The sequence below is a fragment of the Narcine bancroftii genome, chromosome 12, assembly GCF_036971445.1.
Source record: "Narcine bancroftii isolate sNarBan1 chromosome 12, sNarBan1.hap1, whole genome shotgun sequence".
NCBI lineage: Eukaryota > Metazoa > Chordata > Chondrichthyes > Torpediniformes > Narcinidae > Narcine > Narcine bancroftii.
Genome location: NC_091480.1, coordinates 82,774,379 through 82,798,389, shown reverse-complemented (window position 1 = coordinate 82,798,389; position 24,011 = coordinate 82,774,379). Strand labels below are relative to the sequence as shown.

Sequence of the window (24,011 nt, the reverse complement as noted above, 5' to 3'; positions counted from 1 at the left end):
AACACACATACAGGCAAACAATACATATTCAAGACAACTATTCATATACTGGTGGTTTTCAAATTTTTTCTTTCCACTCACACACCACTTTAAGTAATCCCATCCCTTACTTATCACAGAACACCTACGTCATCGTACCTCATTGACTCGTTATGTGCAGGGTTTCATAACTCCAAAGGAAATGGCCCAATGATAATGTTTCTCAAGCAAAATCTTTCCATAACAATTGGGTCTAGAGCAGTGATTCTCAACCTTCCCTCCCCGCCTCACATACCACTTTAAGCAACCCATTATTAATCACAGAGCACCTATGATATAGGGATTTCTTAAATATTGTTTCATGAATATGAGAGTCTCTGATCATTCAGCATTCTCACTGTCCATGGGAAGAAGTTGTTTCTCAGCCTGGTGGCGTTGGCTCCGATCCTCCTGTATCTCCTTCCTGATGGGAGCAGCTGAACGATGCTGTGTGCATGGTGGATGGGGTCTTCGCCCACTTCCAACAACAATCCTGGTAGATCACAGCAATGAGAGGGGAGGGAGACTCCAGTGATCCTCTCTGCTGCTCTTGTTGTCCTGTGGATTGACCTCTGATCCATTGATCCATTTCTCTGTAGGAACCATATCACACTGATGCAGTTGGCCAGGATGCTCTCGACAGTGTTCCTGTAGAAGGTTGACATAATGCTGGCCGGTCGCCTTGCCTGCTTCAGTCTTCTCAGGAAGTGCAGTTGCTGTTGGGCCTTCCTGAGAATTGAGAAGATGTGTGTCCAAAATAGGTCACTGGTTAAGTGAACTTGGTGCTCTCCACTCTACTACAGAGTTGTGGATGTGCAGTGGAGGGAGGTCATTCCTGGTCCACCTGTAGTCACAATCATTTTCTTTGTCTTGTCCCTGTCTGCAGTGCATTGGTGCACAGATGTACCCCTTTTAGATAAATGGTGGCAATCGTGAAATACTTGAGATCAGTGAAGTGGGTCATGGCGCAAGGGACGGGCTCTTGTATTTTGTTTCTTATCCTTTTATTTCTCTGGGTCCTTCTTGCGTTCCCTTAAGGTTTTTTTTACTAATGATATTCCGTTCTTTGTATTTGTTTTTCTTTGTTGTATTAGGGTGGAGGAGGGAGGGGAGATGGGTAGGGTATAAAATAGAGTCTGCATGATGTACACTGCTGTGGGGAAAATGTATTGTTTATTTGGATTTATGAGTCTTTGAAAATCAAACATAAAATATTCAATTTTTTTTTAAATCACTTTCTGCAATTTGGATCCATAATTCAAGATACCAAGGTGCCTATAAATTTTCTGAACTGCTTTACGTTGCAGGCAAAGGAGACTTGATTGGTGCAGATCTTTCAGCCAAGGGACAAGTGATTAAAACAAATGCAGATGTGAAAGCATTAACATATTGTGACCTGCAATATATCAGTCTGAGAGGCTTATATGAGGTGCTAGAACTCTATCCTGAGTATTCAAGCAAATTCTTGTCTAACATCCACCGTGACCTGACCTTCAACCTCGAAGAAGGACGTGAAGCTCTGGTAAGAGCAGATCTTTTAGGAATTGCGCTATGTGGACCTTTTCATAATCTGTGACAATAAGCCCGTGTGCCTTTTTTTCCCACAACAAATGGTTTAAAAGATCTGTGAGTAAATACGTGGAGCTACATTACTTCCAAGTCACCTCCACCTTTGTCAGTTGCACATTAAGTTTGCTGGCCATGGAACTGTCTTCCAAACATGTGGTCACATACCCCGCAGACACAGTCAAATCTCGTCAATTACCATACGTACTCATGTAATAGTCAATCCCATCTAATATTCTACCCCCATTTTATGTTCCAAAAATTGCATGTTTTTCTTATGACCTGTGTAAATACCCTATTTTTGGCCCCAACCACCAACCTATCCAAGGTCCTGACGCCCCAACTGCAGATGCTCGCCCCGGCCACCCATAGACTTTCTCTCCAAAGCACCAGTTGCCCATCCATCCGAGCTCCCAGCGCCCCGAACACGGACTTACCACCGGGTCCTGGCCATCCAAGCTCCCGACGCCTTGAACGATGCAATTATGGGTCAAAAGTATGACCCATGTAAAAGTTGACCCCTCCCAAATTTGACTTGAAAAATTGGTCCGAAAAACTCGACTATTTCACGAGTATGTACGATACATGAGAGGGGAAAAGTCATTCTTTTCTTTCCAATGTTTTTGTTGATCATTGAGACTAGATTTTTACATTTTTCTTTGAATGCATTGAACAATATGTTCAAGTTATGTTAACACTTAAATTTCTCTGATTACAGATTTTTGGACTAATGTGAGTGAATGGATGAATAAAAATTCTTAGAGGCTTTATGCTGATTTATTTGAAAAGTGAGCATTTTCTAATAAGATTGGTTAGGGTCTATGTGGAGTTTGTAATCTTATTTTGTGAAAGGATACATTGACAGATGTTCTCGATTGCCATTCACTGTTGTGGAAAGAAAACTCCAGTTGCTAGAAATCTGAAATTAAAACCGAGAATGCAGGTCAGGCAGCATCTGCAGAAGGAGGAGCAGTTAACATTTTAAGCCCTTGATCTTTCATCAGAATTGGCGAGATCTGAACCTGCTCTTTCTGTAGAGAAAATGTTATGGAAGCTGGCAATAAATGTTAAATGTCCAGGATTTCCTTGACTTCAGTGTAGGCTGATTCGAACTGGAGTTTTCTGGAAATCATGGCCATTGCCAATGCTTGTAAACTGGAACCTGGTAAGGTCCACCAAATTCACTTGCTCCTTTGCTGTTTCCATCCTTGTGTGTTTAGAATTGCTAATTTCAGCATTTGATTCTGGGCAGCATATCATGTGTAGTGGTTAGCACACACTATCACTGAGTCAAAGTTCTTCCCGTGTCCCATTGGGTTTCCTTCAGGTGCACTGATATCCTCCTACATTTCAGAGATGTACAGATCTAGGTTAATTGGTCACATGGGAGTATTTGGGTGGCACGGGCTCATGGGCCAGAAGGGCCTGTTACATTTTTAAATTGAAATTTAAAATTTAATTTAATACAACTTTCCAATAATATAATTGCTACTGGATTAAAGGAAGGGTTGATTAACCAAATGTGTTGCACATCAGTGGGTAACAGTAGCAAAGATGTCACAAAGTTGCTGCCTGCTAATACAGGATGTTCCTCTGATGGGTGAAAGATTTTGGAAGATTAGATGCAGAGGTTCTGTGCCCAACCTAACGCAGGAATACACAATTTCTTTTGATGGGATTACCATATATGTACTCGCCAACAATCATAATTCTTCTGGGCTTGCAGATGAGAGCTAACAGCCTCTTCCACTCGAAAAAATTACATTAATCAGAAACAGGATGGGGTAAAGTACTTCTCAGTTAGAAATTGTGGTGGTGGAGAAGCAGCTGCTTTCATTTATAAAATGTTGCCAAATCAAAGCATGTGTAAACATTTATGAATTCCTTCTCAACAGCTGTTTAGAAAGTATTTGAGATTTAAATTTCCTCTCTCTCTATGTGATAAATTAATGTCTGCCCTATTTTAACAGTAGTTAATTAAACTTCAAATCTGTTTCACGCAGTAATGATAAGCCCCAAACTAGTGAACATAAAATGCCTAATGAGATTTTGGAATAATGCGCAAATGGGATAGTATTAGGTGATCCTTCTGATCACTGTCTCCCTACACAGTTACATGCTTCCCATGGTTTAACACTCTCTCATCTTCACAGTAGTCAGATACAGTAAAAGTCCTAAAATCTGGTCTGCTTTCGTATAAAATACAAAGTAGGAAAAAAACAAATAAATAAATATTTCCACGACTTCTGTGTATCTGAGATGCTTACGCATGCGTGCACACACACACACACACACACACACACACACACACACACACACACACACACACACACACACACACACACACACACACACACACACACACACACACAAGCCAGTAAATTTTAAAAGTTTGAAGTCCAGGTTCGTAAGTGGTCCAGATTTTTGATTTTTACTGTGTGTTGGGAAACAGCCCTTCTGGCTTGATGTCTGTGGGTAACGGGAAGAGTGACCATGGCATTTGGAGACTCTTCTCTTTATAACCAAACAATGGGTGGTTTGGCTTGCTAGAAGAGTGATGTTATCATGGTGAATTCTGTTGCCTACTGTGCCATTTCAATATCCTGCAACAGCCATGCCTGTGGTATCAGACTGATAATTAGGATGTCGTCTGACTCACAGTTATGTTATGGATTTTTGACCAATTCACTTGTTATTTTATTGTCGAAAAAAATCTTCCTGCCATCGTCTGCCTTTTGTTAACTTGACCAGAAATCTAACTGGATGATATTGTCTCTCCCCAGTCTTGATAAAAGGCTGCAGTTCAAAATGTCAACCTTTCTTTTGCTCCGACTGCTACTTGACCTGCTGTGATCCTCCAGCAGATTGCATCTGTCGTCTCTTGTATCTCCGGTGAGATCAATAGATTTCTAGGCAGAAGTATCAAAGGATGCAAGGCTGAGGCAAAAGAATAGCTCTGATCTTATTTAATGGTGAAGCAAGTTCAAGGGACAGAATAGCCCAATCCAGGGTTGTGATCTCAGGATTGCTACCCGTGCCACGTGCTAGATAGAGCCATTAGAAATAGGAGGATAATGCATCTTAATGCGTGGCTACAGAGATGGTGCAGGTGGGAGGGCTTCAGGGAAGGTGACACCTGTTCTGAACTGGAGGGGGCAAATATCTTTGCAAGAAGGGTTGCTAGTGCTGCTCCGGGAGGGGGTTAAACGAGATATGCAGGGGATGGGATCCAGTGCCAGAGCAGATAGTGAGTGGAGTGGAGGATGGAAAAGATGATGTTTCCTATGTGCATATGTTCTAAATATTCACCCCCTTCACCTCTGGCATAATGAGACTATGGTGGGTCTATCGATAGGTGCACTGCAGTGAATCATCAAAATTTCTGTGAAGCGTCTCTCATCTGGTAATCTGTATCACCAGGAGAGTCGAGTGAAATGTCAATCACCAAGTGCAAATGTATCTCCAAGTTGCACACCATCTTGGCTTGAAAGTAGTTGACTGTTCCTTCTGTCATGGCTGGGTCCTCAAACATGGTCACCTAGACATCTCGCCACCAGGCCCCCCAAGCCCTAGGGCACAGTGATGGATGGTTTAAAGAGTTGTGACAGTACTTGGCGCCTGACAGCACTGTCAGAATAACTTAACCATGTGGACAGCAGCAGGTCACCAAGGTGGCTCATCATCATCTAGGGATGGGCAACATATCTGACATTTCCTGGCCTTGACCAACAAATCTGATATTTCCCTGAAGACTTTCACCTGTGAGAAGTACATCGAGCTGCATCTCCTTGCAAATAGGGAATTGAGCTGGAGTTGGATGAACTCCAGATCTTTTGGGAGACTGAGGGGGTGAGAGACAGGAGTTACAGAGACGCTTTCACACCTAGGAGGAAGGAGGAGGGTAGCTGTATGATAGTCAGGGGAGGGAAAGGGAACAGGTGGTCAGTGCAGGGCACCCCTGTGGCCATTCCCCTCAATAACAAGAATACCATTTTGAATACTGTTGGGGAGGGGGGGTGGTGCTACCAAGGATAAGCCATGGAGGTCAGATCTCTGGCACTGAGTCTGGTCTTGTGGCTAAAAAGGGATGGGAGAAGAAGAGGTGAGCTATAGTAATAGGGGATTCCAAAGTTAGTGGAACCATTAAGAGGTTCTGTAGAAGATATCAAGAATCCCAACTGGCATGTTGCCTCCTTGGTGCCAAGGTCCAAGATATCTCAGATCAAGTTCGCACCATTCTCAGGAGGGAGGGTGAGCAGACAGATCACATGGTCCATGTACAGACCAATGACATAGGTAGGAAGGGTCCTCCGAAAAAAGTTCAGGGAGTGAGGCACTAAGTTAAAGGGTTGTGCTACTTGGGCCACATGCTATAAAAATTAGAAATGGGAGCATATTGCAGCTTAACGTGTAGCTAAAGAGATGGTGCAGGAGAGAGGGCTTCTGGTTTCTGGGAGGGTGGGACCTGTTCCAACAGGATGGTCTGCATCTGAACTGGAGGGGACTAATATCCTTACGAGAAGGTTTGCTAGTGCTGCAGTAGAGGAGGAAAAAGAGGATGTGAAGACTAATTTCAATGCAAGGAGTATTATAGGAAAGGCAGGCGAGCTGAGAGCATGGATTGGTATGTGGGATTATGACATTGTAGCCAATAGTGTCAAGATTTCGGGGTTCTGTTGTTTCAGACATGATAGAATGCGAGAGATGAAAGGGGGAGGAGAGGCATTATTCATCATGGAAAATATCACAGCTGAGCTCAGACAGGACACACCAGAGAGCTCATCTATTGAGGCTATATGGGTGCAGCTGAGAACTAGGGAAGGTATGTCCACAATAATTGGACTGCATTAAAGACAGCCCAATAGTTATCGAGAATTGGAGAAGCAAAACTGTAGAGAGATAGGAGACCGCTGCAGGAAACATAAGGCTGTGATAGTAGGAGATTTAAAGATTCCACAGAATAATTGGGGCTCCAATACTGTAAAAGGGCTGGATGGCTTGGAGTTTGTCAAATGTGTTCAGGAAAGTTTTGTAAATCAATATATTGAGGTACCAACTAGATCAGTGGTTCTCAACCTTTTTACTTTCCACTCTCATCCCACTTTAAGTAATCCCTATGCCATCGGTGCTCTGTGATTAGTAAGGGATTGCTTAAGATGTGATGTGAGTGGGAAGGGAAGGTTGAGAATTACTGCTCTAGACTCAATTGCTTCTGAAATATTGTGCTTGAGAAAAATTGTCATTGGCCCATTTCCTTTGGAGTTATGAAACCGTGCACATATCGAGTCAATTAGATACGAATAAAACAATGGTTTTCAACCTTTTTCGTTCCACTTACATACACCTTCAGTAATCCCTGTGCCATAGGTGCTCTGTGATTAGTAAGGGATTGCTGAGGATTGGAATAGATCAGAGAGATCTGGGAATGCAGATACATAATTCCCTGAAAGTGGTGTCACATGTAGTTAGGATTGTAAAGCATGGTTTTGGCATACTGGTCTTCATTAATCAAAGTATTGAATATAGTAGATGGAATGTTATGGTAAAGTTATACAAGACACTGGTGAGGCCAAATTAGAGTATCATGTGCAGTTTTGGTCACCTAACTACAGGAAAGATATCAATAAGATTGGAAAAAGTGCAGAGAAGATTTACTTGGATGTTGCTGGGACTTCAGGAGCTGAGTTACAGGGAAAGATTAAACAGGTTAGAACTTTTTCCATGGAGCGTAGATGAATGAGGGGAGATTTGATAGACATTTAAAATTATGAGGGATCTAGATAAGAGTAGATGAAATTAGGCTTTTTCCACTGAGGTTAGGTGAGATACAAGCCAGAGGACGTGGGTTCAGGGTGAAAGGGAAAAGTTTAGGCTGAACTTTAGGGGGAACTTCTTTACACAGAGAGTGGTGGAAGTATGGAAAGAGCTGCTGGCTGAAGTGAGTGCGGGCTTAATTTTAACATTTAAGAAAAATTTGAACAAGTACATAGATGGAAGGGTTTAGAGGGCGATGGACTGGGTGTAGGTCGGTGGGACGAGGCAGAATAATAGTTTGGCACAGAATGGAAGGAGCGAAGGGCCTTTTTCTCTGCTGTAATGTTCTATAGTTCTAATTAATTTCATCAAATCAATTTAAATTGAGACATACAACATGGTTACAGACTCTTTCGGCCCACAAGCCCATGCCGCCCAATTGACCTACAACCCCAGATATGTTTCAAATGGTGGGAGGAAACCCATGCAATTCTGGGAGAACGTATACACTCCTTGCTGACCAGATTTGAACCCCACAAACACTAACCACAATGCTAACAGTATAAAAAAATTTGTCGTTATGCAAATTGATTGGAAAGCATCAGCCTTTACGAGTTTTCACCCAGTCCTTTCACCAGGTAAAATGAGAAAAAAAATATGATTATAGACATTGACTTCCTGAAAGGTTTCGTCTGTCTGTAGATTTCTAGCACTGATAATGCAAGATGGCCTTGTTGTCAATACGGTCATATTTTCGAGATTATCTGCACATAATTTCAGTTGTAACTGTTCTTGCTCACTGCATTATAAAAATTCCTTCTATTATTTTCACAGGGAATCTTAAAATGCTCCAAGTCCCCAAGACTCCCTCAGGTACGTTGGTTATTTTATTCTGATTGTGATGCATTTTATATCTGTTGTGGTCTGAACCGGCAATAAACTGAAAGGGAGATAAAGAGAATCATTAATAATATGAATAAAATTCTGTGAAATTTCATTCATATTGGAGCTTCGGATCAGAGATTGACAGCTCTAGTGTTGAATTCAACCAGGCAAGGTCTCATTAGAGCTGACTGGCATCGGTTGCAATTCTATCTCAGAGTTTGCTTTCAGTATTATTGGATCCCCATGTGCACACAGCTCCCCTGGTGAATTTGTATTTAATTAGTTTAATTAGCATGAAAAAGATTTTTTTTGTAAACTCTACATAGCTTTAATATTTAAACAGCATGAGGGAAATGAGAGGGTGATGATAGAAAGTTTAGTGGGCTGGAAAAAGGTAGGGAGTGAGGAAGGACAGTTGGTTTAAATTATTTCTATTTTAATGCTTGAGGGTTGTCAGATAATGCAGATGAACTTCAGACATGGATAAACATGATAAGGAAACCTCATCAGGGGAGGAGCAGGACTGCGATCTCAATATTCCAGGCTACAGGTGCTTGAGGAAAGACAGAGGTGGGAGTAAAAGAGAAGAGGGTGTGGTGTTACTGGTAAAGGAGGATCTTGGGACAGTGGCCTGAGGTGACATTGCAGGTGGGTCAGCTCGTGAGACTATATGGTTGGAGATGAGAGAAAAGAAATGCATTACCCATATACATTTAGGTCAGTGGTTCTCAACCTTTTTCTTTCCACCCACATACCACTGTAAGGAATCCCTCTGCCATAGGTGCTCCATGATTAGTAAGGGATTGCTTAAGATGGTATGTGGGTGGGAAGGGAAATTGCTCTGGACCCAATTGTACTGAAATATATCGCTTGAGAAAAATGGTCATTGGCCCATTTCCTTTGGAGTTATGAAACCGTGTAAATAACAAGTCAACTAGATATGATTAAAACAGTGGTTTTCAAACTTTTTCTTTCCACCCACATACCACCTTGAGTAGTCCCTCACTAATCACAGAGCACAGATGGCATAAAGAACATTTAAAGTGGTATGTGAGTGGGAAAATAAAGGTTGATAACCACTGATTTGGAGATTTTTTTTAAAAAACCCACGTCTGAATTTGTAGGCCTTTTTGCTATTTTCGTTGGTGCTTGTCATCCAGAAAGCCTAGGCCAGTGGTTCTCAACCATTTTTTTCCATTTGCTTACCTCCTTAAGTAACCTCTTACTAACCACAAAGCACCAATGGCATAGGATGTTCTCCCAGTATCTGTGTAGGGTTCCTCTGGGAGCTGTGGTTTCTTCCCACCATTAAAAAAAAAATGTACTGGGGGTGTAGGTTAATTGGGTGTAATTGGGGCAGTATAGGCCCATGGGTCAAAAGGACCTGTTACTATGCTGCATGTCTAAATTAAATATTCAATTAAATTAAAAATTAAATTGAAATTAAATTAAACTCAGCCAGTCAGGCAGCATCCATGGGTAGAATGGTCAGATCGTGTCTGGAAAACGGCAAGTGCAATCCTTACCCAGAAGAATTTGGTCCAAAATGGGAAAGTTCAGAGGTGAAACAGGTTGGGTTTCCTTCTAGCTCAGCAACAAATTAATTCAGAGAGAGTTGAAAAAAACATCCCAAGGCGGCTCACAGGACTGTTGTTAAGCAAAATAAAACAACATTGTGACCGATGTGTGGAAGTTAGTTGAGGAAAGCAGAGGCCTTGCGTTCAAATAGCTCGCTTACGTACTTTGTCTGAGGCTTCTTTCTGAAGTACTAGTAGAGTCAAGAGATTGTGGCTCAGTGCATGTGAGATTAAAATTGCTTCCAACACCAGTCCTTTCCTTTCCTAACACAATTTCCTGGCTCAGAGAAATTCCATCCATCCTATGCATTAGAAATAGGAGCATGTGTAGGCCATCTGGTCCGTTGAGCCTGCCGGGTCTACAACTATTCTCTTTCAGATGCCCACTCACTCCTCAAATCCACTATCACCCAATCGATCACATTGATTGGGGGGGTGGGGTGGTGGTGGAAGGGAGATACCAGTGATCCTCTCTGCCACTCTTATAGTCCTGTGGATTGACTTCTGATCCAATGCTCCACGGCAACCATGCCACACTGTGAAGTTCTACACAGGATGTCCTTGGTATAAATTGCTTGAGGTCAGGATTGAACCTAGGTTTTTGCAGTTGGCATTTATTTCAAGTTCAAGTTTATTTAACATCTGATTTTACAAGTACAACCCGACAAAACAGCATTCTCCGGTCCTCAGTGCAAAAACCTGCAAACACACAATCAGGTGTAACACACCTAGAGACAAGCAATACATATACACAACAAATATACATATTTTAAAAAGAAATAAGTATCATTTAATAAAAGAGTAGAGTGTCAGTTGGTTAGAGTGAGCAATTAATTTTATTGTTCAGCAAATTCACTGCCCATGTGGAGAAGCTTTTTCTTGGCCTGGTGGTGGCTGGCTCTGATACTCCTGTATTTCTTTCCTGACAGGAGTAGCTGAAAGATGCCGTGTGGTAGGGATCCTTAACTATTTTGGACACATTCTTCAGACAACGGTTCCAGTAGATGTGGGGGGAGGGAGACTCCATTGATCCTCTCTGTCCTGTGGATTTACTTCTGATCCAATTCTCTACAACAACCACACTGTGACGTACTACACAGGATACTCTTGATAGAGCTCCTGTCGAAAGTTGACAGGATGGTGGTCAGTAGCCTTGCCCACTTCAGTCTTCTCAGAAAGTGCAGTCACTGTTGCACCTTCCTGACAAGTGAGGTGATGTTGTGGGTCCAGGATGGGTCGCTAGTTAAGTGAACTCCAAGGAACTTGATGGTCTCCACTCTCTCCACGACAGAGTTGTTGATGTGTTCTAGAGGGTGGTTGTACCTGGTCCTTCTGAAATCCACGATCATCTCTGTGGTGGTACCTACTGCAGGGGGCAACCTCTGTACCTGCAGGAGTGTAAGGGAACAGGACAACACGGCTGGCTGTCAATCAGTCGGTCTCAATGGATCAAGCCCCACCCGGTCGGGTGTCAATCACCCTCCGGGATATAAGCCTGCGCCGGCCTCCCAAAGCTCAGAGTTACTGCACCTACAGCCAGCCTGGCTCTGTGGCAGTCTTTGTGGATTAAATTGTGGTGCACTGTTAGCCTGTTGTACAGTCTTTATCTTTGAGTGCGTCTGATTCTGGCTAACAGTGCACCACAATCTCCTTCATCTTGTCCACATTGAGACTTGGGTTGTTATTCTTGCACCATATCACAAGGTTTTCCACTTCTCTGTAGTTGGCTTTATCGTTGTTGCTGACGTGGTCATCTACGGTGGTCTCATCTGCAAATTTGATGACTCTGATGAAGCTGAATCTGACGAAGCAGTCATGAGTGGGTCAGTAGTGTGTACGGGAGTGGCTGAGCACACAGCCCTGAGGTGCTCCTGTACTCAGCGTGACCGCGTTTGACGATCAGCTGTCGACCCAGACAGACTGTGGTTTTCTTCATTAGGAAGTTCAGAATCCAGTTACAGAGAGACCTATTGAGTTCCAGCGAGGACGTTTCCTACTGTGCATTTAAGGGAAGAGTTATGAGTTTACCATTGATTTGTAGCTGACAAACTCGTCAGCAGAAGATTACTGGGAAAGTTCTTCAAAAACTTGGTTTCTTTATATGTCTTTCTAAAACAAAATATACAGCTAATGGAATGGACGCTTTTATTTTCAGCATCAGTTGGATAGCAGTGTTAACTCCAATAAGAAACTTCCCTCCATTTTGGAATCTGAAGACGAACCAAATGAATATTCACACCTCTCGCCAGCAGCCAAGACCCGCAGGAAGCTCACACTGCCAGGCTTGAACAGTCCGAACCGCCGAGGATCACTTGGCAGCTTGTTGGGAGAGGAGCTGAAGCATTACTCGGCAATCCGACTCGGGAGCCGATCTCCAAGGAAGTGCAGGAAGGTGGGAAGCCCCCAGCATAAAAAAGAAGACAGCACATACTGTGGTGGAAATGGCAATGTCCGAAAGCCAGCAAAACTCCTTCTTCCATCATTGAACTGCTGTGGACCCCCTGACCTAAGCCCAAGGTAATAATATCTCTCCATGCATTATTTACAAGAAATAACACTCAACTTGTTGACTTCCAACTGAATACTCCACAGAGATGTATTCATATGTCAAATATATACTGTATATAACATCACATACAACCTTGAGATTCTTTTGCCTGCAGGTGAGGCAGAATTACTCGAGGTACATATGCAAACAAATAAAGAAATGTAAACAAACTTACTGTGCAACACAGAGAGAGAAAAAAATCAATGAAGTGCACAAGTAAGAGTCCTTAAATGAGTCCCTGATTGAGTTTGTGTTGAGGAATCTGATGGAGGAGGGGTCGCAGCTGTTCCTGAACCTGATGGTGTGAGGTATATTCTTGCATTAATGTACACATAGAATGAGCACTAAACACAACAAATGTATTTCTAACAGCCCTATCTACACAAGAAATAGTTGGTGATAACAAAGGGAAAGTGCCCTAGAAGAACTCAGCAAGTCAAGGCACGTCAGTTGAGGGAGAGGGATGGTTGGCATTCTCTCTCTCTCTCTCTCTCTCTCTCTTTCTCTCTCTTTCTCTCTCTCTCTCTCTCTCTCTCCATGGGAGATGCTCGACTAATTAGAGTTCCTTCAGCAGTTGATTTTTTTGTTCCAGATTCCAGCATCTGCAGTGTTTTGTGTCTCATTAGTTAGTAATAAATTTGACTTTTTTTTTAAACCAGTGTTTCTGGATCAACCTGTTTTGTACAACTGATATTGCTGTAGAAAAGTCATCTGAGTTATATACTTAGACAATTGAGTCAACAGGGATGAGATCATATGTTGCTGAGATACCTTCTGCATGTTTGTGTATTGAACATTTGTCGACTAGAATAGAATTAGTTAATATGAGGGGGGCATTTAAAAAATAAGAAACTTCCCTCATAGTCTTTTACTCGGGGTAGGAGAATCTAAAATAGAAAGTAGAGTCAGAATTTATTGCCGTGAACATATCACAAAATTCATTGTTTTGCGGCAGCTCACACTGCAAACATTTTTATGAACCACCTTACAAAATAAATAAATATTGGCCAAGAAAAAGACAAAGTGCCTGCGGTTCATTCAGGAATCTGACAGCAGAGGCGAAGAAGATGTTATTGTGCCGCTGAGTGCTCATCTTCAGGCTCCTGTACCTTTTTCCTGACAGTAGCAGGGTGAAGAGGGCATGACCTGGGTGGTAGGGGGTCCTTGAGGATAGAGGCTGATTTAAGGTGAGAGGGGAAAATTTAAAAGGGAACTGTGGATATAGGGAACTGCCAGAGGAAGTGGTAGAGGTTGATGCAATTGTACCACTTAAAAGGCATTTGGACAGGCACATGATTAGGCAAGGTTTAGAGGGATATGGACCAAATGCAGACAAGATCGGCAACGATAAATAGGGCTGAAGGGCCCGTTTCTGTGCTGTATCCTCTATGACTTTACAAGAGTCTTCCAAGGTTTACAATGTTAATAAATCATAGAATTTCATTAAATATAGAGGCAGACTGTGGCTGGCTTTGGCCAAAAGACTTTCCACACAGAGCAGATGTCTGGAAGGTAATACACAATAAATGTAGATGTGGGAATGTATTTCTTAAATAATTATCTATATTGTCAGCCACTAATGGAAACGGAGTGACGTGTAGCTTCAAGAAACATAGTTTCCAAAGTGACTTCATTCATCAGTCAGCATCAGAGGGAAAAACATATTATTTGCCTATATTATTGAGGACGGAGATGAGGAGGAAATGCTTTTCCCAGAGGGTCGTGAATCTGTGGAATTTGCTGTCCATTAAAGCAGTGGAGGCAGCCTCAGTAAATATATTCAAGCAAGGTTGGATAGATTTTTACATAAGGGAATCAGCGGATATGGGTGAAAGGCAGGATGGTGGAGATGAGCCTCTCAGAAGATCAGCCATGATCTCATTGAATGGCGGAGTCGGCTCGATGGGCAATATGGCCGATTCTGCTCCCATCTCTTATGATCTTATTAATGGAGCTATTTCCCTTGCAAGAAAGTTAACAGAGAATTCTATCACACACAGACATTTTCCTTTTGGATTTATTGGTTCTGTTAAGATACAATTGTAGGGACCACAACCTTCTGGCTCTGAATTGATCTACAACTGGACTTGATGTCCTGTCACATGAATGATGGCTCAATTGCCCTGCTGAGTACATTCTCCATTAATTTCGTGACAGATTCCTTGCAGGTCATCAGGAATCTGTTGTGAAACAGTAAAATTGCAATGAAGTGGGTATAGTGCTAAACAGAGAGATTTCAGGTCATACTTTTGGTCAAAGAGCAGTATTTTCTCTTGGTTGGGTAAGTTCTCTGGAAAATACGATGGTTAATCACATTTTAAAAATTATGTATATAAAATTAATGACTCTCTTAATTGTTAGTGGAATTATCTGCAGCATGCCTGGCCCATAACATTGTCACTCTATGGATGCAACCTGTGAGCAATATGTGGACTTGTGGAACAGGCAGGTTGGTGGCACCCATTATTGGAGATGCAGCAGAATCATTCCTTTCGATGAACTAGATGAGAAACAGTTTACATTCTCAGTTGGACAAAAGCATTTGGTCCCAGGGTGACTTTGGACCACTTCAAATGCATTCTGTTGTGTAATGGCGAAATCAATAATTGATGATTTTCCTATCCAAGTGCACTCTAATTGCTGAAGTGAGTTTCACCTAATGACCCATCTACCACCAGGCGGTTGAAACTAAAGCTCATCAACAGCAAATAAAAAGGTTGTTGGCCGGATTAGAGACTTGGATCCCTAGGGAGGGATGATCAAAAGGTTTTAATAATTTGTCACCTTACCCGCCAAGTTAATGATATTCTGCATTTAAGTGCAGCACTTCCTGCTCAGTAAGAAACCTAGAACACAAGGGAAGATTATTAAGCCAACATGTTTCTTTTCTCTCTATGAACGCACTGTCTGCGTAACTGACACTCAAACAAGAGTGGCACTCACTCATGAATGCATTATTTTGATGCACATTACTGGAAAAACAAGAGTAACTTGACTTATTTAATCAATATTGTGATCTGTGTCACTTTTACTAACCATAAATTCTCCCAACAATGTAGAGTCTAAAAATAAAAGAACTTGTGCTGAGCTGCAGTCCAACAATGGTTGCTATAAGGTTCTTATTTGCGAGGTTCATCCTGCGACTCATCTTACAAAAGAGAAGCCGCAGTGTTTTATCTCAGAACAGAGAGGAGGGAGGCACTGGGACAACAGGTTATTTAGATTTTCCCTTTCCTGTTTGTTGTAACTCCTGAAACTGACACAAAAGGCAGGTTAGGAGACTGTGAGTGACAATGTAAGAGGAAGGTGGAAATGTGAACTAACCCAGCTGATAATTATATTTAATTATCATGGATGAGTTGCAAGTTGTAGACAAAAGCAGATATTAAAAAGTCTGCAAGAGTACATCTACTGTCATGTAGATGCAAGTTTAAAAGCAATCTTTGTTATTCAGATAAGACCTCCAGAATTGTTCCATGTGACACAGCAGCATTGGTCTGTCTGACTCAACAATAACATTTGTCAAGAACATTTATGGAAGATGTCTCAATCCCCTTCACAGCACTAGAGACATGTGACGTGATACCAGGATGGGTAACTAAATGCACAGAAGGAAACCTTGGTAATGAGGTGATACAAAAGCTTGTGGCCTTGGCAACTGAAGGCATTGTTGTCAAGGGAAACACAATTCAAATCAGGGATGATCAGGAAGGCAAAATTCTGGAGATCTCAGAGAACGTTAAGGAGGTGCCTTGAAATAAGAGATTAGAATGTTAAAATTACTCCAAAGAAAAAACATTAGTTTAACTATTAGAAATGTGATACATGTGATTAATTTGTGGCCTGCCATCACACACAAACCCATACACACAGGAATGGAGGATGGTGTAAATGGAAGGAAGTGTCAAGTGAGACAGTGGAGAAAGAGAAGAGCTGGGTGTTGTTAATGAATGTTGATGCAGTGAACATGATGGAAAAAAGTAGCACAGAGAAGGAACATAAATCAGGAAAAAGAACATTCAAATGTCAAAATTAGATAATTCTTAAAGAACTGGACCTGAGATGTGAAGCATTTAAACCATTAATCAATTTCCTTTTTATCTTAATTGAATATAGTAAAATGCCCATTATCCGGTACCTACAGGGATTGCAGATGCCGGATATGCGAATTTTCCAGTTGCACTCTTACAATACCTAACTAATACACCTGCATTAAGAATAAACAGTTTTTAAAAAATTAGTGCAAAATATAAAGTAATTTGATTAAAAATATTCAGTATTGTAGTCTTTAATTATGTAAAATTCACTTTAATCAGGTAATTCCCGTAACTTACAAAATGTAAATTCGAATCCTGGTTTCTGTAATAGCATTGTGGCTAAGTGCTACGCTAACTGTGCCACTTCCCCAAGTTTACAGATAAAGCCTTACTAATAGACTTAATACTAATAAATATAAAGACATTTACTAGGCAGGGATAGGAAGACACTTTGGGAGAGTCGCCCAAGCGCCATCATCCAGTTCTTCATCCTGGGCGCTGCCATTTTATTCAATCACTACTTTATTCCAACAGCTGCTGCAGGCGAGCATGACTGGGGTGCTCCGCTGACCAAATGTTTGCTCCCATCTTCACCTTGATCAGGGATTGCTCGAAGCAGCTGTTAAAATAAAGTTGTGTGAAACAGCAATGGCATCATTCAGGATGAAGAGCTGGTTGATGCTGCTCACTATCTCCTTATTCCTGCTTAGTTGTCTCGGTCAGAGCCTTTATCTGTAAAACTTTTGGGGTGGGGGGGGAGCTATCAGCGCTGTCTCCGCTCCATCCTCAACATTCATTGGAATGACTTCATCACCAACATCGAAGTACTCGAGCTGGCAGAATCCGCAAGCATCGAATCCACGCTGCCGAAGGCCCAACTGCGCAGAGTGGGTCACATCTCCAGAATGGAGGACCATCGCCTTCCCAAGATCGTGTTATATGGCGAGCTCTCCACTGGCCACCGAGACAGAGGTGCACCAAAGAAGAGGTACAAAGACTGCCTAAAGAAATCTCTTGGTGCCTGCCACATTGACCACCGCCAGTGGGCTGATATCGCCTCCAACCGTGCATCTTGGTGCCTCACAATTCGGCGGGCTGCAACCTCCTTTGAAGAAGACCACAGAGCCCACCTCACGGACAAAAGACAAAGGAGGAAAAACCCAACCAACCAATTTTCACTTGCAACCGCTGCGACCGTGCTTGCCTGTCCCGCATCGGACTTGTCAGTCACCAACTAGCCTGCAGCAGACATGGACATACCCCTCCATAAATCTTCATCCGCGAAGCCAAGCCAAAGAAATATATAATATACATTATATACATAATATACATAATATAATACATAATATACAATGTAAATATAATACACACACATGCATATATATAGATATATATATATCTATATATATATATATATATATATATATATATAAAGTTACTCTTTTTTTTGGGCAGCTCCATGGAGGGGAAGGAACCTACAGATGCAGCAACAGTTAAATGTTTTGAAAAAATGTAACTGAAAATAAATAAAACACTTTAAGATTTATATATTATTCAGGGAAGTGAAATTTGTTTGGTGTAAGTACGGTATGGTATTTTTGTTTATTCTTAATGCGGATGTATTAGTTAGGCATTGTAAGAGTGAGTCTCAAGCATCTGGAAAACATGCTTATCCAGCATCTACCAATCCCCATAGGTGTTGGATACCACTCTATCCCATTGTGCTAACCCATATTATTGCACAAAAATACTATGGCACAACATTGAGGGCCGAAGGGCCTGTATTATGTTGTCTACGTCCACATGATTGAAAAAGACACTATATGAATTCAAGTCTTTCTCTTGCTCTCTATTTCTCTTTTTTCATTTTTTTTTTCTTGCATGGCAGTCACAAGCCAGTGAAGATCGTGCTATCATGCTGCAGATATTTTTGCTTAAAGAAAGCAGATTTGGTCAACTAATACTTTGGTCATGGGGTAAACAGGGGATAGAGAGCTGGAATTGCAGTATTAAAGCTGAAAATGTCAGATAAATGACTTTTTGAGGTGTCAGCCAGTAATATTTCCTTCCAGCTTTGAATGCAATGATGTGGCAGTGTGCATTCACAAGTAAATGCCTCTGCTGAGCATAGCTGAATGAGTCATGAGTTTAATCGTCATCAAAATAATGAGTACTTCACATTTAGTTCCTTTCATTATTGTCACAGGTTCGTTGATGGGATTGAAGATGATGGCAAGAATTCCGAAACACACACATTTCATTTCAACATTGATCAGAGCTTTCAGAAATCGACCAGATTATCTCCAAAGAAAGGTAATGCGTTAGAGGAAGAAGGGTGCCATAAGCAAGGAAACAGAGCAGAGAAACAGCCACAAAAGTCTGACTGGCAATGTCTCTGAGAAAATGTAGCGAGATGAAAAGATGTTGTTGAGTACTGTGGAGGGATTGAAATTCTTCAGGTTGAAATCCTGAAACTTCCAGTATGTAAGTGCCCATTCAAGTCCTTTATTGCCAGAATTTGTGGGATGGCTGTCTACATCAGGCTTCAAAGCCATTATGGGACATTATTGTGTGTCTTTGCAACGTGGCTTGCAAACGTGGGGTCTAAGTGCCCTGGGAGGTTTTGATTGCCCAGGTCCTGAACCTCACCGTGTAGACTAGGTTCTATACTAATACACTGTTACCATTTTCCTCAGGGATATGTCTCATTCCCCTGGCAAGAGCGGGCTGCTAGGCAATTACCATGGCAGTCTCATAGCTTAAGGGATCTGAATTCAGTCTTGACTGCTGTAGAATTTGTATATTCTCCCTGCCACTATGTGGGTTGCTGCTGGGGGCACACTTTCCTCCCACCTCTTGAAGATGTGCTGGCCAGTTAATTAGCGATTATAAGCTGCCCCTTAACATAGGTAAACGGCTTAGGGATCAAAGACAAGTTGATGGACTCCTGAGAAAGAATAGATAGTGAGACTACAGGGAAATTAGGAGAGATGTGATGGGATTGCTCTGCTGGGAGCTGGCTGCATCTGTGTTAAAGTAAGTAACTGAACCAATGTGCATGACCATGAGTTATCTCTTGGAAATATTATTACTTGTATGGTTCTATTGTATCCAAACATCATACTGCATGGTACCCTCACAGCGCTTCCCCTTTACAAAAATCGTAAACCCATACAAAAATAATTATTTACAGATATGAAATTATACATTTAAGAAGGTATTTACAGAGATGTACATGGACAGTTATAAATTTGATCATTTAAAAATTCTCACAGATGTAAGTGTCATCCACAAAACTCTTGAACATGAACATCCACTCCAGGTACTGATGAGTCGAATGGATCACTTTTGCAGAATAATGGGACATACATTTTGGCTCGTATCCATTTATGAAATTGTGGCTTCGACACAAATAGCTTTCTGAAATTGAATACTGTATGAGTGTGTGCATATAAACAGACAAGTATGCACTCACACACAGACAAGCACACGCACAAACCACCCACACAGAGTATTCACATAAGCATAAGCTTACTTGCTCTTAATGATTAATATATTTTAGTATATTACTGAACACCGTGAACTCATTCACAATGATCTCCACTTCCATTGCTTTTTGAAGGCTCTCCATTTCGGTGTATCCGCTTTCACATCATCTTTTTGATTCCCTATCAGACTTCCAACAGACTCTGAACTTTCCCCTTGCCCCTCCTGCTTGTTCCTGTGAAGTCACAAACTCATCTCATTGATTACACTGGAGAACAAATGTTTTCAAAAAGTTTGCTTCCTGTAAAGAAAATGAGGATTATGATAGACAACGTCAAGCTGAACACAAAGGTAATTTCAGATTGGCTGGATCATGTAGGAAGATGGAGAAACATTAAATTATAATTGAATTTAACATAATGTATCTCTGAGCCAAGCTCTCAGGTTGACTGCACATGTTGCACGACAAATGTGAGGAGCCCAGGGTTTGCCTTGGTCATCAATTTTACAACCTAAGTAGAGCTCATAGACTCTCTTAATAAGTGCAGTCACATTACATCTTTGAGCCTTGAGTGTATACTCGCCACAAATGTAACAGAATGTATCACACCGTCGCAACATTATGGTGTATTGAATCTTCCTGAAGACTTAAATGCTATTGTTCAGTACACTCACTATGCTATTGCCTGAAGAAAATGTGCATCAACACGTGTTCAATCTATAATCAATGTAATGCACAGCATCTGTATATGTGAGCTGCTTTTATAGCTTGTCTACATTTATCCTGACTAAGTTTGCCCAGGTCTAAGACAATATTTACAAAGCACCTGATCTGAGTGCAATCTTGGACTAACCAAAACAGCTGGCTTTGTGGACAATATACTAGTAAACTTAAAATATGATAGGAAATTTTAAAAAAGGTTAAATCTAAAATAGGTGATAGGAAAGTTTTTAAGGTGATTTTTATGATCTGCAGCCCAAAGTCCATAAAATATAGCCAAAAGTGTTCAAGAAGCAAAATCTTTGCTGTCCAGTGTTATCAAACTCAGAGTCAATCCAGAAAGAGACCAAAGAACTTTGATCTGACCTTAAGTATTTGTCCTTCTCCACTGCTTTGGATGTGCAATATGTATTGTTACGCATCCACTACTTCGTCTCATAATGATCTGATTCTGCGGTATATGTAATACCTCGGCAAAACCCTTCCACATCCTTTAGCATCCCAGAGAAATGGGAACTTCCATCTTTTTGCTTGCTTTGGATGCACTTTTACATACTGCACTTTACCAGGAGTTACTTTCTTCAGGGATTTGTCCTATCCTGGGACAACTGTAGTAGGAGGCCAACTTGATATCATGTGCACGTTGTGCTACCTGCCTTTAGCACACGTTGCTTGCAACCTTTTCCATTCAAGCGACCCAGCAATCCCACTTCCAGTGTCACAGACCCAGCGAAGGCTACCATTGCTGTTTCTATAGGTTTGTTCACCGTTTCCATCTCAGAGTCAGGCCCAGAGTAAAAAATCCTCTAGCTTTTAAAAAGTATCATAACTATACTTTCACCTCTACTGAATATTCCAACAAACATTGAATTCTTTTATCGATCTACAACTAAATGAACCCACATCACCTAGATCATGGCCCTGCAGTACCTTCAGGGGCTCAGACACAATGTCTGCAGGCTCTTTTTTTTTGTCTTTTTGCATATTGAAAAACCAAGGTTGAAATATAACTGGAACATTTTTTAGTAAAGGGCAGCAAATACTCAGCAAATGGTACATCTTGTACCACTTTGTATTAAAGCCATTTAGTTCTTAAAGCTTCACTTAACCTAATAGGTAATCCAGTTCGAAGTTGCCAAGCAACACTTACAGTGTCAAGTGAATTTTCACTCCTCAACTCTTACTCAAAAGATAAAGGAGGAGTTTCCAAGAAAAGTTTTCATAGGAATATCCTTATGGCACAGTCTTTTGTGATTAAGTTAAGCACTTATAAGCGCCCTGATGAGGTTGTTCTGCTTATGGCTGTCAAGGCAGATGCGAATTCTAGTCTTCTGTCAGACTGGACAAAACTAGATATTACTGAGTCCGTACCTGGTAATCGTGCGGTGTGAAACGTCCCAACCCAGCAGGGCGAGTTAAATTCAACCCGGCTCTGACACTTGGTTGGGGGCAAGTGTCAGAGCCTGTCTGAGTTAACTCACTGATTGTCTTCCAGCAGCATGAAAGCGCAACCTGCTCTTGCGTTGTCACTGCTGGAGGTGGGGACCCTCCTCCCTTAAAATGCCGGGTTGCCAAACAACCAGGTAAATCAGGGTGCAGTGGGAAAGGCTCCACGAGTGCAGCAGGCCTGGCAAGTTTGCCCGCTTCCTCGGAGGGTTGGCTGTGTGAAAAGGGATAATAAATTGGTATGGGTCCTCTACCGGCATCACCTACGGCTCCTAGAACGCTTCCACCAGCGTTGTCTCCGCTCCATCCTCAAAATTCATTGGAGCGACTTCATCCCTAACATCGAAGTACTCGAGATGGCAGAGGCCGACAGCATCGAGTCCACGCTGCTGAAGATCCAGCTGCGATGGGTGGGTCACGTCTCCAGAATGGAGGACCATCGCCTTCCCAAGATCGTGTTATATGGCGAGCTCTCCACTGGCCACCGTGACAGAGGTGCACCAAAGAAGAGGTACAAGGACTGCCTAAAGAAATCTCTTGGTGCCTGCCACATTGACCACCGCCAGTGGGCTGATCTCGCCTCAAACCGTGCATCTTGGCGCCTCACAGTTCGGCGGGCAGCACCTCCTTTGAAGAAGACCGCAGAGCCCACCTCACTGACAAAAGACAAAGGAGGAAAAGCCCAACACCCAACCCCAACCAACCAATTTTCCGCTGCAACCGTGTCTGCCTGTCCCGCATCGGACTTGTCAGCCACAATCGAGCCTGCAGCTGACGTGGACTTTTACCCCCCCTCCATAAATCTTCGTCCGCGAAGCCAAGCCAAAGAAAAAAAGAAGATTGCTTGTGTATGGGGAGAGATTATTTGGCCGGGTTCTTGAATCCTGCCCATCCATTCCTATTGGAAAGAGAATGTGGGAAGATCAGATTTTGCTGTAGTATCTATCTTGCAGTGTTAAATAGTCCACTGATCCTTCCATTGAGGCAATTATTGAGGATTCAAGTATTGAGGACAGCCTTGAAAAGAGGGACAGAAATATGTGACACTATGGAGAAGGTGCAACTATTGATACAGGAGGACAATATTTTTAAGTGGAGATTTTAGAATAGTTTCCTGTGAAAGAGTTAGCTGTGTGGTAAAGGGTTCCTGTGATCACTAGATGCAGCAAAATCATAAATTTATTCATGAAAAGGGATTTATTATTTCACTACACTAGGCAGCTGGAGTCAACACTCCCCCCTGTACTTAATGCAAAAAAAATCACAATCTTTAGCTAATGCATAATCTTAGTACTTAGTTCAACATAAAGAACTACTAATGACCTCCAGGCTATTAATTCTCTGCCAGAACGGATGTCTTTTTTCTTTTCTTTGGCTTGGCTTCGCGGACGAAGATTTATGGAGGGGTAATGTCCACGTCAGCTGCAGGCTCGTTGGTGACTGACAAGTCCGATGCGGGACAGGCAGGCACGGTTGCAACGGTTGCAAGGGAAAATTGGTGGGTTGGGGTTGGGTGTTGGGTTTTTCCTCCTTTGTCTTTTGTCAGTGAGGTGGGCTCTGCGGTCTTCTTCCAAGGAGGTTGCTGCCCGCCGAACTGCGAGGCGCCAAGATGCACGGTTGGAGGCGAGATCAGCCCACTGGCGGCGGTCAATGGGGCAGGCACCAAGGGAGAAAAAAAAATTCGCTTGGAAACTTGTTAGCAGGTTCTGGACGATGTTACAAATTTATGAGGGTAGCATTTAGTGGGAGACCGTTGTGTGCATGAAGCAAAAATTATTTTGAGTCTACAGATTTCTTTAAGATATTTGACTGTTGAATGGTGAGTGCATTATATTCACATACGCAGTGTGGTCAGTGTTCTCTATTCGTGGCAAACCTATGAGGCCATGTTTAACCATAAGCCAGTCTTTGGCTCAATCTACAGGTATGCCATTATGTTTGTGTTGTTGAATGGTGCAATAGAAGTCCATTAT

The 24,011-nt window shown here is 42.0% G+C and overlaps 1 protein-coding gene across 1 annotated transcript in view; it reads left to right on the top strand.

The window, feature by feature from the left end:
* Positions 1 to 24,011, top strand: part of LOC138746674 (voltage-gated delayed rectifier potassium channel KCNH4-like) — a 172,920-nt gene that overhangs the window by 115,850 nt on the left and 33,059 nt on the right. Inside the window, exons 11-14 of the mRNA XM_069904963.1 lie at positions 1,326 to 1,540; positions 8,173 to 8,211; positions 11,956 to 12,317; positions 18,592 to 18,698. Of these exons, the coding sequence (XP_069761064.1) occupies positions 1,326 to 1,540; positions 8,173 to 8,211; positions 11,956 to 12,317; positions 18,592 to 18,698 (723 nt within the window). The remainder of the gene's footprint in view (positions 1 to 1,325; positions 1,541 to 8,172; positions 8,212 to 11,955; positions 12,318 to 18,591; positions 18,699 to 24,011) is intronic.